This window comes from Lontra canadensis, unplaced genomic scaffold (genome assembly GCF_010015895.1).
Source record: "Lontra canadensis isolate GAN:19392208 unplaced genomic scaffold, GSC_riverotter_1.0 scaffold45, whole genome shotgun sequence".
NCBI classification, from domain to species: Eukaryota; Metazoa; Chordata; class Mammalia; order Carnivora; family Mustelidae; genus Lontra; species Lontra canadensis.
Window position 1 is genome coordinate 11,066,682 of NW_022631039.1, and position 15,030 is coordinate 11,081,711.

General features: G+C 42.7%; 1 protein-coding gene across 7 annotated transcripts; it reads left to right on the forward strand.

Moving 5' to 3' along the window:
• Nucleotides 1-269: 269 nt before the first annotated feature.
• ZDHHC4 (zinc finger DHHC-type palmitoyltransferase 4) lies at nucleotides 270-14,106 on the forward strand. 7 transcript variants are annotated; one of them, XM_032872721.1, is made up of 8 exons: nucleotides 270-335; nucleotides 871-1,062; nucleotides 1,615-1,738; nucleotides 2,527-2,578; nucleotides 3,452-3,630; nucleotides 5,561-5,686; nucleotides 7,205-7,449; nucleotides 13,766-14,106. In XM_032872721.1, the coding sequence occupies exons 2-8, from the start codon at nucleotides 958-960 to the stop codon at nucleotides 14,054-14,056; spliced, it is 1,122 nt and encodes a 373-aa protein (XP_032728612.1). In that variant the 5' UTR covers nucleotides 270-335; nucleotides 871-957; the 3' UTR covers nucleotides 14,057-14,106. The 7 variants fall into 7 exon arrangements, with proteins under 7 accessions (XP_032728612.1, XP_032728611.1, XP_032728617.1 ...); XM_032872720.1 differs by lacking the exon at nucleotides 270-335 and adding an exon at nucleotides 361-425; XM_032872726.1 differs by lacking the exon at nucleotides 270-335 and adding an exon at nucleotides 361-425 and having other exon boundaries at nucleotides 13,728-13,813.
• Nucleotides 14,107-15,030: the final 924 nt, after the last annotated feature.

Genomic DNA, 15,030 nt, shown 5'->3' on the forward strand with positions numbered 1-15,030 from the left:
CCAGGCGGCTCGGCCCGCTTTATAACACCTGCACTGGCTTAGGACCGCTTTTTTAAGATTTCCTGGCAATAATGCTCCAAAGTTCGATTTTCCAGCCCTCGGACCCAACCACCCCTTCTGAAAGGTCCAGGGTGCGAAGCTACCAACACCATTCCAACCGCGAACACCAGCCGCGAATCCCAACCCCAGTAGCTGCCCGTCCGCCCGCCCACATTTCCGCCGGAAGTCGGCCTAGAGGCCCCCGTCGCGTGCTAACGTCACAGGCCCGCCGGAAGTTTAAAGAAGCGCCCTGAAGGCGCAGCTTCGGTGCGCCTGGCGGTTGGCTCATCCCGGCGGTAAGGCCGCCTCCGAGGGCTTTTTTTTTTTGACACCCAGCTGGTCCAGGGGCGTCTGTCTCCTTGTCTGATCCGCCCTTCCACCTGTGTGTGAGTGTGTGTGTGTGTATGTGTGTGCATATGTGTGTGTGTGGGTGGGTGTGTGGTCGCAGCCCCACACCTCCACCCCGCCGGGTGTTCAGGGCACCCACCGTATCCCCTCTGCACCTTCTGCACCCCGTCCCCCAACCAGGCTCCCGGCCCCCTGGAAAACTCCGGCCAGGCCCACCCGCCGGGACCCTCGGATAGTGTAGCCTCGGATAAGCCTTTCTGTCCGGTGGCCAGCGTAGGCACCTCAGAGATTAGGAATAGGAACCAGGACCCAAGGCTCCTGGCTTAATCTTCCCAGTTAGCTTTTCCTCCCGAAGTCCTATAACCCCGTTCACTCCCGCGGGATCTCAGCATCCCCTGACTTTAAAATTATTTTCCACACTTTATACCGCCCCTGACTCCCACCCTGTTTTATTGTGTGGGTGTTTTATCGATGTCTCTGCAGCCAGATCCAGCCTTCTAGAAGAACCATGCCTCCTGCAGCTTTGGGTGCCACCTGTTGCGCCAGGCACACGCCGCTGCACACGAGGAGATGCCGTTTGAATTCTCCGTGAATGTTGGGAGGAGGAATGTCCGAGCTGCCGGTAGAAAATTATCCAAATGGGAAATATGTAGGCTGGGGACCCTGAATCACATCGTGAGAATTGCTGCTCATTGTTTCCTCCGTCTTATCTCGTGAATAGTTTGTAGTTTGGTTATCTCAGTTGGAAGTCCTGCCTGGAATCATATCTGCTAAGGCCAAAAGTAACCGTTTCCAGTTCATACAGGCCTGTGTGTTGACTCTGGTCCCCATGGTGATCCACGGTTGTTGTGGGAGTGAGTCCCCGACTGCCTCTGGGGGATGCTTGTTCCAGTAGCATTGTCAGATTCTTTTGGGTACATTCCATATCAATATCTACGTGGGTTTATATTTAAGTAAATACAAAGATGATTTGTTGCTGGTGGGAGGGAAAGTGTATGCATTTTGCACATTTTCCCCCATTTAATTTTGGAATTTGTAGGCAGAAGATGCCGTAAATAAATCACAGTGGTTTGATTAGGAAACTCTGGGAGGCCTCAGTGCAAAGCAGTGTGTGCATGAGGGCTGCTGAATTCTATTTGGGGAGCCGTTTACAGAGTTGATATCTAAGAATATGCACCTTGGAATATATCCCCCGGTAGTAGTCACACTCTTTCTGTTTCTTTGTAGCCCCAGGATGGACTTCTTGGTTCTCTTCTTGTTCTACGTGTCTTTGGTGCTGATTGGTGTTGTTATGATTTGCATCTGCTCAAAAACCCGTTACCTGAAAGGCCTGGTCAGAGGGGGAGCACAGGTAATGATGATGCTTGGAGACCACTGGATTTTGACTACCACCAGTCTAAAAGGCTTATCAGTTCCCTGATGAAACAAAAAGAGAGTTGCCATTTTTATTATTTGTTCAATTCTTTCATTTATGGTATTTGTGGTCTATTCAAAAGTCTCTCTCTTTTTTTTGTTATTGTTGAAAGTAATCTTGTGATTTCGCTTTGAGAGAAGATAACATTCTCAAGGTTGGCTATTTTTCTTTGAATTTGATGCCTGAATTGGGCCTGGACGTGAGCAGTGTCTGCCTAGAGGGTCCTGATGGGTTGACTTGGGGGCTGTATGACCAGGGAGTGAGCATCAGGCTGCCAACCGTCCTTCAGGGGTCAAAGTGAGCACAGTTGGGGTCAGCAGCCTTTGGGAATGGGTTGACTTGGGACTGACTGTGTTAATGCTTAGTGATTGCAAATGGACTCTGGAATGTAGGATTGAACCCAAGGTAGGGAAGGGAGTGGAGTTCACATTAACATTACTTACCAGCCCCTCTGCTCTCCTCCCTTTGCCTGAAGACCCTGACATGGTGCTTTCTTTGGAGTTAGAGTGAAAAGGGAGGAGAGGAACTGGCATCAAAGGAAGACCAGCTGAGGGAAACCCTTTATTTTATTCTCTCTCAAATCTCTTCTCTGCCCTTATGCAGAAACACAAATCCCCAGTATCACTAGCTCAAAGTGGAGCATCTGGTATGTTTGGGAGCGGGGAGAATGCAAAATGACATTGAATCCTTCTTTTTTGTTTAGATAATTTCCTATATAATTCCAGAATGCCTTCAGAGAGCTATGCTAAAATTGCTTCATTACCTCTTCCATACAAGGTATGAGTTTAAATACTCTCTTCTTGTCCGGGTGGGTCAGTTGGTTAAGCGTCTGACTCTTGGTTTCAGCTCAGTCCTGATCTCAGAGTCCGGAGAGTGAGCCCCAAGTCGGGCTTTTTGCTGGGCATGGGGCCCGCTTAAGATTCTCTCTCTTCCCTCTCCTTCTGCCCCTCCCCCTGCTCGCTCTCTCTCTCTCTCTCTCTCAATAAAATCTTGAAAAAAAAAATAAATACTATTTTCTTTTCTGTTTTGATTATTAATTGTTGCTGTCCCCTAGAGCTTCAGGACGCTCCTTGTTGGTTTCCAGCCATAGTTCGGGGAAGGAGGCTGAAAAGGATCAAGAGTCCTGGGTTTAGGACCTCTGCTCATAAATAATCTGCCTTTTATTTCTGCAGTTTTCACAGAAATATTTAAGGAGTGGCAATATTACATGCATTTCTATAAAAAGAGATATATCCTGATACCTCAATCCCCAATAATAATAATAATAATCCTCAGTCAGTTGAGCTCTCCAGCTCTTGAGTTCAGTTCAGTTCATGACCTTGGGGTCGTGGGGTCAAGCCCCACTTTGAGCTCCCGGCTCAGAATGGAGTCTGCTTGAGATTCTCTCTCTCCCTCTGCCCCTCCCCCTGCTGTCACGCGCTCACGCTCTCTCTGTCTCTCTCTCTGAATAATTAAAATCCTAAAAAAAGTTAATAGATGACATCTATTGAGTACTGAGTACTGTGAGGCAATGTGGGAACTGTCTCACATCGTCTCTTGCATAATTCGTGCTATTATCTCAAGCCCAAAGGAAGTGGTTGGGCCCAGGTTAACTTTAGTATGACATGATTTCTTCATGGAGAAGGCCACATGCTGCCTTTTTCCTTTCAGAAACCACACCTTCATTCTCCTGCACCTTGTCTTGCAAGGGATGGTTTACAGTGAATACACCTGGGAAGTATTTGGCTACTGTCGGGAGCTGGAGTTTCCCTTGCATTACCTTCTTCTGCCCTACCTGCTGCTGATTGTAAACCTGGTGTTTTTCACGCTCAGCTGTGTGAGCAACCCTGGTAAGTTGAGGCCCTCAGTGTGGAGACTGGCGGCAACTCAGCTGTCTACCTCCACGGTTACAGACTAGTGATCCCTCTGGGGACTTGGTAAAAGATGCGATATGCAGTGCCTTCATCATCTTCTCGTTGTGATTGCCTTCTGATTTTATTTGTTTCTTCTTTGACCCTTGGGTTATTTAGGACAGCCTAAAATTTTCTACATGCTTTTTTAGTTTATTTTTTGATACTTTGTGTTATGTAGATTGTTTGTGGTCTCTGTGGCCCTGTTTCAAAAATTCCATTGGTATTTGCATCATGCCCGGTTGTGTGTCATTTTTGTAAGTGATCTGTGTGGTTTTGAAATATTGTATATTTTCTAGTTCTTGGGTGTAGATAGCATGTGAGTTCATTAAGTCAAGTTGGTTAATTATGTTCAAGTCTTTTATGTTCATCCTAATTTTTTTGTTTGCAATAACTGAAAGAGGTATGTTACCTCATTCTGATGACAGATCTGAGGTTTCTCCTTGTCAATTTTGGCTTTACTTATTTTGAAGCTATTATATATGTCTGTATGTGTAGGTGTTTATAATAGTTATGTATATATTTGTATTATATACATTCAAGTTTAGAATTGGTATTCCCTTTTCCTTGAATGTTTTTTCAAAATATAATGAACCTCTTTGTCATTAGTAATGCTCTTTGCTCTCAATTCTCTTTTGTATGATATTATTACACTTTTTTAAGAGGGAGAGAGGGGTGGGGGAGAAGTTGCAGAGGGAAAGGGAGAGAGAGAATCTTTTTTTTTTTTTTTTTTAAGATTTTATTTATTTGACAGAGATCACAAGTAGGCACAGAGGCAGGCAGAGAGGGGGGCGCGAAGCAGGCTCCCTGCTGAGCAGAGAGCCCGATGTGGGGCTCGATCCCAGGACCCTGGGATCATGACCTGAGCTGAAGGCAGAGGCTTTAACCCACTGAGCCACCCAGGTGTCCCATGAGAGAGACTCTTAAGCAGGCTCCTTACCCAGTGCAGAACCCAACACAAGGCTTGATTTCACAACCCTGAGATCATGACCTAAGTCGATATCCGGGGTCAGATGCTTAACCGACTAAGCCACCCAGGTACCCATTACCCTTTTTTTTTTTTTATTGATATTTGCTTGGTATCTTTTTTCCATGCCTTTACTTTTAAGCTTTTCTATCCTTGAAGCCCCACCTGTCCATCAACTGACGAATAGGTAAATGTGATGTGCCTATTCAATGGAACAGTGTTTGGCAATAGGAGTGATATGTGCTAGAACATAGAGGAACCATGAAAAACTATGCTAAGTGAAAGAAGGCAGATATAAAAGACTACAAGTTGTATGATTCCATTTATAAGAAGTATCCAAACAAGACAAATGCATGGAAACAGAAAATAGATTACGTGATTGCCAAGGGCTGGCATTTGAGAGGAGTGGGGTTGACTGCTAAGGGGTTTCTTTCTGAAGTGATAAAAATGTTCTAAAATTGATTGCAATGATGGTTGCGTAAGTCTGTGAATGTGCTAAAAACTATTAAACTGTACACTTTAAATGGGTGAATTGGGCTTATGAACTGTATCTCAGTAAAGGTATTTATTTTAAAATGAGTTGTTTAGAATATTAAATATACAAGTTTTTTTTTTTTTTAAGATTATTTATTTATTTATTTGACAGACAGAACTCACAAGTAGGCAGAGAGGCAGGCAGAGAGAGAGGAGGAAGCAGGCTCCCTGCTGAGCAGAGAGGCTGATTCGGGGCTCCATCCCGGGACCCTGGGATCATGACCTGAGCCGAAGGCAGAGGCTTAACCCACTGAGCCACCCAGGTGCCCCTAAATATACAAGTTTTAGTCACTCTTTGTCAGGACAGATTTTGTGAACGTTCAGTCCATCGGATCGCTCGAAACCGACACTTGTCCTTACGTTTTTCAGGTACCATAACAAAAGCAAATGAGTTATCATTTCTTCAAGTTTATGAATTCGACGAAGTGATGTTCTCAAAGAATATGAAGTGCTCTACTTGCAATTTAAGGAAACCAGCGCGATCCAAGCACTGCAGTAAGTTTGGCTTTGGTTCATTCCAGCTCTGTCCTTGCACAGCAGACACATGGGCCTTGTAGCAAGAAAATGTTACAGAAATCTAGAAGCAAGACCATTTGTCTCCCAGACCTGGAGCAGCCACTGCTGGTAGAGGCCAGATAGTGGTTTTTTACAGATGACTAGAGGTTGAGCTCTTATTTTATTTTATTTTTAAATTTTAATTATTTATTTGAGAGAAAGAGAAAACACAAGTGGTGAGGGGGCAGAGGGAGAGAATGAAGCAAACTCTGAGCTGAGCAGGGAGCCCGACACGTGGCTCAATCCCAGGACCCCACGATCATGACCTGAGCCAAAGGCGGACATTTAGCCCAACTGAGCCACCCGGGCTCCCCTGAAGATGAAGCTCGTGATATTCTTGTGTAGTGGGCAGCTCAGCCCTGGGCACAACAGTCTTTCCTTTGCCACATGGGAGGCCTTGTTACCCGACAGGAATTTCTGTGGGATGTCATGTTTGCAGACGTCATTCATGGCAGAGCCTACTCTTCTGGGGAATAACCAAGATTCTAGACTAGTGCTGTCCAACAAAAATACAATGTGAGCCACATGTGATTTAAATTTTCTAGTAGCCACATTACAAAAGTAAAATGAGGGACCATTAAATTTAATGATACCTTTTATTTAACCTAACATATCTAAAATATCATTTTAATGTGTAGTCAATATAAAAAAATCATTCATGGATAGTTTATATTCTCTTTTTCATACTTAGTCTTTGAAATCTGGTATATATTTTTCATTTACAGAACATGTCCACTGAGACACTAAACTTTCCTTGGAACTACTTGATCTATATTTAGATTTTATAAAATTTGCAGTATGAAGAGTAGATTCACATACCCAAGTTATTCCAGAAATTCTTAAACGTTTTAAAATAACTGAATCAGTACCAAAAAATCATTTTCCTTTAATGCCTACGTAATGGTTCATCTTTATCAGAAGAATTGATTTGACTTTAATTGATTTGACTATAGTTTTAAAACTATATCTGTTCAGGGGCGCCTGGGTGGCTCAGTGGGTTAAAACCTCTGCCTTCGGCTCAGGTCATGGTCCCAGGGTCCTGGGATCGAGTCGAGCATCAGGCTCTCTCTGTCTGCCTCTGCCTACTTGTGATCTCTGTCTGTCAAATAAAGAAATAAAATCTAAAAAATAAAAAATTTAAAAAATTATATCTGTTCAAGTAATGCTCATATTGAACTTAAAGGAGCATTGCATAAATTGAAAAACTATCTCGAATTTATCAGTATCAACAGAGTATGCTTTCAGATTTTTCTTGTAGCCACATTTCAAGTGCTTACTAACCCACCTGTGGCTCGTGGCCACTGTACTGACGCTGTGGTTCTGATAGCTCGGTGATAGCAGCCGTCATTTCTTCCAGCTTATACTGCCAAGAGTTCGTAAAAATCTCCATAGGTGTGCTTGGTCTCACTGTTCCATCAAGGACTAACTCGGGCTTGTGGCTTTCCCCGTTCTGTGCAGGTGTGTGTAACAGGTGTGTGCACCGTTTTGACCATCACTGTGTTTGGGTAAACAACTGTATCGGGGCTTGGAACGCGAGGTACTTCCTCCTCTACCTCTTGACATTGACGGCCTCAGCTGGCACCATGGCCGTGGTGAGCACTGTGTTTCTGGTCCAGTTGGTGGTGCTGTCGGACTTGTATCTGGAGACTTACGTTGATGATCTGGGACACTTCCAGGTTGTTGACATTGTCTTTCTCATTCAGGTAAATAATGTCCAGGTAATTATGTTGTAGGGTGTATGTTTCTGACCTTAGGTTTCAAAATTGGAAAAAGGACATTTTCCTAGTCAAAAGATGAAGCCGTTCCTTTTTAAAGAATGAATATGTAACTTTTAAATATTTAATTACTTATTTAAGATTTTATTTATTTGAGAGAAAGAGAGTGTGCACAGTCACACGCATGAACAAGGGGAGGGGCAGAGAGAGAGAGAGAGAATCTCAAGCAGACTCCCCACTGAGCATGGAGCCTGACACAGGGCTCAGTCTCACAACCTTGAGATATGACTTGAGCTGAAATCAAGAGTCAGATGCTTAACTGACTGACCAACCAGGTGCCCCAGTATACAATTTGTTTAGTTGATATATAATACATTTACCATAGAATTCATCCTTTTAAAGTTTACTTATTTTTTTAGTAATCTCTACACTCCATGTGGGGCTTAAACTTATGACCCCAAGATCAAGAGTCACCTGCTCTGCCTACTGAGCCAACCAGGGGCCCCTAAAATTCATCCTTTTAAAGTGTACAGTCTAGTGGTTCAGAGTTGTGTAACCTCTACCACCATCTAATTTCAGAACATTTCATCACCCCAAAAATAAACTCTTACCTATCAGCAGTCATTCCCCATGCCCCTCTTTCCTGGCAACTACTAATCTACCTTCTTTTTTTAATGGATTTACCTTTTCTGAGTATTTCAGATAAATGGAATTGTACAGTGTGTGGCCTTTTGAACTGGCTTCTTTTTTTTAGCTTAATGTGTTCAAGGTTCATCCATGTTGTACCATGAATCAGTATTTCACTCCTTTTCGTGGCTGAATAATATTCCATTGTGTGGATGGACCACATTTTATTTGTTCATCACTTACGGACACTTGAGTGTTTTTACTTTTTATTTGTTTTTGAATAAGGCTACCATGAACATCTGTGTACGAGTTTTTTTGTTGATACAGGTTTCCACTGCTCTTGAGACAGACCCAGGAGAATTGCTAGGTTATATGGTCACTGTATTTGTAATCATTTGAGGAGCTGCCAGATTGTTGTCCAAAGCATCTTCACCATTTTACATTCCCACCATCCATGTATGAAGGTTCCAACTTCATACATCCTTGCCGGATACTTGTTACTATCTGTCTTTTTTTATTAAAGTCATCCTAATAAAGGTGAAGTGGTGCCTTATTGTGGTCTGATTTGCGTTTCCCTGAAGACTTAAAGATGCTGACCATCATTTTGTGTGCTGCTTCCTCATTTACATGTCTTCTTTGGAGAAGCAGATTTAGAGGAGAAGCTCATTTTTTTGGATTGTCATTTCTTCTTGTGTTGTAAGAATTTTTCAGATAACCTGGACATTTGACCCTTCACAGGTATAGAATTTGCAAGTATTTTCTCCCATTCTGTGGGTTGTCTTTTCATTTTTGGGATAACTTTCTTTGAAACACAAAAGTTTCATATTTTGATTTTATTTTTTCTTTCATTGCTTATGCTTTGGTGTCATATGTAAGAATCCGTTGCCTAATCCAAGGTCATGAAGATTTATACTTACATGTTCTCCTACGTATTTATTTAGGTCTTTGATCCTTTTTGAGTCAATTTGAGTATGTTCTATTGGGTTAGGCTCTAACTTGATACTTTTAGTATGTGAATGCCCAGATGTCCTGCATCTCTTGTTGAAAAGACCCTTCTTTGCTCATTGAATTGTTTTGGCACCCTTGTCAGAAATTAATTTACAATAATGTAGAGTTTTTTTAAAAAACTCATTTGATGACTAAAAGATTTCTACTGAATTTATGGGAAGTAGCTTATGAGCAGTCACTAGGGAACTGCTTACTTATTCTTGAGTGTTTTTTCCTTTGGTTTCAAAGAAAATAAAAATGCCATGAACAAGTGGGATATACTCCATGAATGCAAGGTTGGTTCATTGTTAGGAAACTGCCTAATATTTTATACAGCATTATTACGTATAAAGAACAATGACATGATTATTTCTCTAGATGCTGAAAAGTGTTTCACAGAATTCAACACCCATTCTAATTTAAAAGCACTCAGAAAATAGGACTGGAAGGATACTGTGTTAATATGGTAAAACACACAGTCTTTTTTTTTTTTTTTTTAAGATTTTATTTATTGATTTGATAGAGAGACAGTGAGAGTGGGAACACAAGCAGGGGGAGTGGGACAGGGAGAAGCAGGCTTTCCCCTGAGCAGGGAGTCCGATTCAGGGCTTGATCCCAGGACCCTGGGATTATGACCTGAGCTGAAGGCAGATGCTTAATGACTGAGCCACTCAGGTGCCCCGACAAAATATACAGTCTTAAAGCCAGTATTTTTTTAAAGTTTATTTTGAAATAATTACAGTTTTATAGGAGATTACAAAGAAACACACAGGAAGCCTATATGCTTGTAAGCCCTTCCCCCCCATGCCAGCATCCCTCTACAACCATGGCTCAAGGCCAAGACCAAGCAGTTGACGTTGGCACAATCCCCATTGCCAATTCAGATTTTACCAGTTACATATGTGTTTATTTGTGGTTTTGTGTATGTGTGTGTGTAGCTTTGTGCAGTTTGTCCCATGTGCAGCCATATACAACCACCACTACAGCCAACACGCTGTATTATCCATCACTACACACTCCCTCATGTTACCGCTCACAGCCACAGCTTCCTCCTCACATCCCTAATGCCTGGTACCACTACTCCCTTCTCCACCTCTGTTATTATGTTATTTTATGATTGTTACATAAATGGATCATACAATATCTTTTTGAGGTTAGTTTCTTCACTTAATGCAATTTCTTTGAGATCCACATGAGTGATTGCATGGATCTAGGGTTCCTTCCTTTTTACTGCTGTATAGTATTCCACACTTTGGTTAACCATTCACCCTCTGAAGGACCCTGCGAAATGCTGCACTGAACATTCCCATTCACAAGTTCTACGTGATGATCTGTCTTCAGTGTGATCATTGGGTTGATGATAAGTCCATTTTCGGTCTTGGAAAGGACCACCATCTTCTTTTCTAGAGTGGTTGTACCATTGTACATCCTCACCAGTGATGGGGGAGGGACTGGTTTGTCTGGTTCCTTGCTAGCACTTAATGTTATCACTATTTTTCATTTTAGCTATTCTGATAGGTTGTGTAGTGATAACCTTGTCATTTCAACCTTGAATAGTTTTTACTCTTAAATTTTTTTTCAATTATGGGGTGCCTGGGTGGCTCAGTTGGTTAAGTATCCAATTTTTTATTTCTTCTCAGGTTGTGATCTTGGTGTTTGGGACCGAGCCCCATATTGGGCTCATAAATTGAAGACCTGTTGCTTTGCCCCTAAATACTTGAACATGCATTTTTAAAGAATGTCACCCTTCTCCTATATAACTATAATTATGTTACTTCACATAAGAAAAGTAATAGTAAATCTGTGTAATAAACAGGATATATAATAAATAGGTACTAAATCATCTAGTCCATATTGAAATATCCCCACTGTTTCTTTTTTTTTTTCATTTTTTTCAAATGAATTTTTTATAGCTTTTTTACCTCCTTGAAGCAGATTTCACCTCATCATTAGGCATTTGAATGTTGTCTTGTTAGTCTGTTTAAAATAATGCCCCTGCTTTTTTTTTTTCATGAAATTGACATTTAGTAGTTTAGTTGGTTGTCTTTTAGAATGTCCCTTGTTCTAAATTTGCCTTTTTCCTACTTCTGTCAACAGATTTTCCTCTATTCCTTCATATTAATATGAACTGGAAGTTAGTTCTAGAGCCTTGATTAGATTCAGGTTAAATATTTTTGGCAAGAATGCTTCCTAGGTAGGGATGTGTATTTCATGTTACTTCCTATCAGGTGGGACATGGGACCCGTGATACACAGCTCTCTCCATGGGTGAAGTGTGTTTTCCCCTTTGCAGTGTATATAGTTTTGTCTTTGTACTTAGGACTTTCTGTAGGATAAATTCCAAAAAATATGTACTGGATCAGAGATTATTGACATTTATAAATCTTTTGACTTGAATATATATTTTTATCAGTGTTCATTTCGTTGAGTCGGAGCTGGCATTAAGGATGCCCGGGGACAGCAGGTGCTTGTAATTTGGTAGGAAACTACTGTGTATCCTTTTTAAAAATTCTATTTCTTTCATTACTTTTGATTACTTTTCTCATTTGTCAGTTATTTGTAGATCTTTTATGAATTATGTCCTTTTAACTGTTTACCTATTTGATACTAGAATTTTGATTTGAGATCGTGCAGTAATGACAGTTCATTCTTCTATTTGTTTTCAATTTATGTATCCTTTTCTGTATTAAAAAACTTAGACCTCCTTTCTCATCAAATATATCTCTTTTCTTTATAACTTCAGTTAGAAAGTCTCCCCTGTCAAGAGATGCATCTAATTCTCTCTTACTCCTGACTTTCAAATATACTGAACTCTTGGGGTGCCTGGGTGGCTCAGTTAAGCGTCTGCCTACAGCTCAGGCCATGATCTTAGGGTCCTGGGATCGAGTCCCTCGTCTGGCTCCCTGCTCAGCAGGAATTTGGCTTCTTCCTCACCCTCTGCCCACCCCCCAGCTTGTTCTCTCTCTCTTTCTCTCTCAAGTAAATAAAATATTTTTAAAAATACTGACCTCTTTCAAAATTCATTTTCTTTATTTTAAAAAATAACATAAAAATTCAAGCAGTCCAGAAGCGTTAAAAAAAAAAAAAAAGATTCAGAAGGTGGGGAATTGGGCATAGGTAGTTAAAGGTACAGAGTCATATTTGAAAGATGAGGAAGTCCTGGGGATACAATGTACAGCCTGGGAACTGTAGTTAACAATACTGTGTTGTATATTTGATGGTTGCTAAGAGAGTAGGTTTTAAAAGTTCTCATCACAAAAAAAACATTGTAACCATGTGTGGTGACAGATGTATTAACTAAGCCTGTTGTGATCATTTGCTGTATGTAATGTTATGCACCTTAAATTTTCAGTGTCCTGTCGATTATGTATCAGTAAAGTTGGGGAGAGAAGCGTGAAATTTTAAACATCTTTAGGAAGCAATGAAAAGAAAACTGGGAGATCCGCCCCTTCCCTCCTAACAACTTCACGCCCCAGAGGCAACTACTTCTGTAGTTGTTGTTGTTGTTTTTTTTTTTAAGATTTTATTTATTCATTTATTTGTCAGAAAGAGGGAGAGAGAAAGCACAAGCAGAGTGGCAGGCAGAGGCAGAGAGAGAAACAGGTTCCCCACTGAGCAAGGAGCCCGACATGGGACTCAATCCCAGGTTGCATGGATCTAGGGTTCCTTCCTAGATCCTGACCTTCAGGTCAGGATCATGACCTGAGCTGAAGGCAGCGGCTTAACCAACTGAGCCACCCAGGCATCCCTACTTCTGTAGTTTTGTGTGAACATTTCAGTCTTTTTTCCTTTGTGTGTTTCTATAGTCATAGGGAGTTTCATGGAATCTTTTTGTTTTTACACAAACATGATCCCATTGTGAGCCTCGCCTCTTGTCTTTCACATCCAGCAATCTTTTATCGATGTCTTTTCCAAATTGGAATGTAGAAATTGATCTCATTTTTATCGGCTCCTTTTTATTCCAGAGCGTAACTATCCCGAGGTTTGACTTCCTTGTGGATGGACTTTTTTTCTTAAGATTTTATCCATTTATTTGACAGAGAGAGATCACAAGTAGGCAGAGAGGCAAGGCAGAGAGAGGAGGAAACAGGCTCCCCACGGAGCAGAGAGCCCGATGTGGGGCTCGATCGATCCCAGGACTCTGAGATCATGACCTGAGCCAAAGGCAGAGGCTTTAACCCACTGAGCCACCCAGGCACCCCTGTGGATAGACTTTTAACGTGTTTCTTTTAGGAAGAGGGGCCATTAAAATCAGTGTAGTGAATACTCTTGTATGCACATTTCCATGGTCATGCTGTGTTGAGAGAGAGAGTAATGTCCTCTGTCCATCTGGACTTGATTTTGATGCATGAACTCAGGTCTGTAGTTAGGGCTTTGTTTTACAAACCGATAACAGGGAAGGCACTCCCTCCTGGGAGTATCCTTTCCCTTTTCCTTCAATGTACACGTTTCATTTAGCTCACTTGGAACTCTTGTAGGTACGCAGGTTTCCTCCCGGGCTGTTTTTCAGTGCTGCTTTTCAGTGCTGCTTATGGTTCAGTTTTGTGTTTAGACGGTCAGATGTGTATGCAGGTGGGTGAGCTGGGTGGGCAGCTCTCGAGTGTTTGCAGACTGGGCCGCAGCTGGAGGGTGCAACCCTTTCTTCTGTCCCAGCCTGGCTGCCTAATGTGCTGTTTCTTCTTTGCCCCCAGTACCTGTTCGTGACCTTCCCGAGGATTGTCTTCATGCTGGGCTTTGTCGTCATGCTGAGCCTCCTCCTGGGGGGCTACCTGTGCTTTGCTTTGTACCTGGCTGCCACCAACCAGACCACTAACGAGTGGTACCGAGGTGACCGAGCCTGGTGTCAGCATTGCCCCCACGCGGCCCGGCCCCCTTCAGCAGAGCCCCAGGTCTACCGGAACATTCACTCCCATGGGCTTTGGAGCAACCTCAGAGAGATCTTCCTACCTGCCACTGCACATTATAAGAGAAAGAAAAACTAAGAATGGGAAGTGTTACTGCCACTTAAATATAGTATAAATTTATTTATACATAGAAAGTATCTATAAGAGTTGGTGTGGTGTTTCTTGGTTTTGGTGGGGGGTCTTTTTTTCTGGTTTCTGCATGTTTATCGATGGGCTCTCAGGGGTTCAGGAAGGGAAGAGAAAACTAGTGTTTCCTGGATGCTTAATCCTTACAACTGCCATGCTGAGTCCTGTGGTAGAAAGCTTCCCTGTTCATCCTTTGTTCCCTCAGCCTGTTGGAATGGAGTTTATCTCAAGTCCTGGTGCCAAGGGCATCAAAGATGACTTCTCAAGGTTCCAGCTAACCTTGGTCTCCCACTGTAGATTCGAGGCTTCTAAAGGAGGGGCCTTGACCGTGTCCCCTGGTGTGCAGGAGAGTCTCAGTGCGGTAGGGTTGTACCAGCTGCACCCTCTTTGATGCCCTTTCCAGCTCTCCCAGGGAAAGGACTTGGCTTTTCATCTCCTTAGTCATGCCCAGCACCCTCACCCAAGCCCTCCTTGTGGCCAGCATGGGCCTTTTCCACAGGACCCAATCTTGCACTTGTGGTCTCCTGGCTGCCCTGCCCTGGCTTCTTGTGGCCATGTTCAAGTTTTTTCTGCTCTATTTTTTAAATTGCAAACTAACACCCCAGCCCCCACGCTGCCACTGCCCCGTTAATTCAGTGTAGGGATGGATGCAGAAGAGAGAAAGTGTTGAGGATTTTTGGGAGGGGAGAGTTTTCAGGAGCAGGACACCTACGATTCCCATGGCCAGCCGCACTGGAGGGGATTGGGGAGTAGGGGGACTCGGAGGCCGGGGGTTGGATGGCATCATTTGTCACTGCACCCCCAAGAGTTCCAGACTAGACACACCCTTTGACACGGCCCTGCACCACCACGCCTCTGTTATAGGTGGAAAAGCGCGGAGAAATCAATCAATGGACTTAGAGCGCCGCGCAAAGGAAGCCCGCGGA

What these genes read in the sequence shown, in the direction of transcription:
- ZDHHC4 (XM_032872721.1), top strand. Translation starts at nt 958, where the DNA reads ATGCCGTTTGAATTCTCCGTGAATGTTGGGAGGAGGAATGTCCGAGCT. An exon ending in CAGCTGTGTGAGCAACCCTG is followed by an intron (nt 3,631 to 5,560) that starts GTAAGTTGAGGC and finishes TACGTTTTTCAG; the next exon opens with GTACCATAACAAAAGCAAAT. An exon ending in ACATTGTCTTTCTCATTCAG is followed by an intron (nt 7,450 to 13,765) that starts GTAAATAATGTC and finishes CTTTGCCCCCAG; the next exon opens with TACCTGTTCGTGACCTTCCC.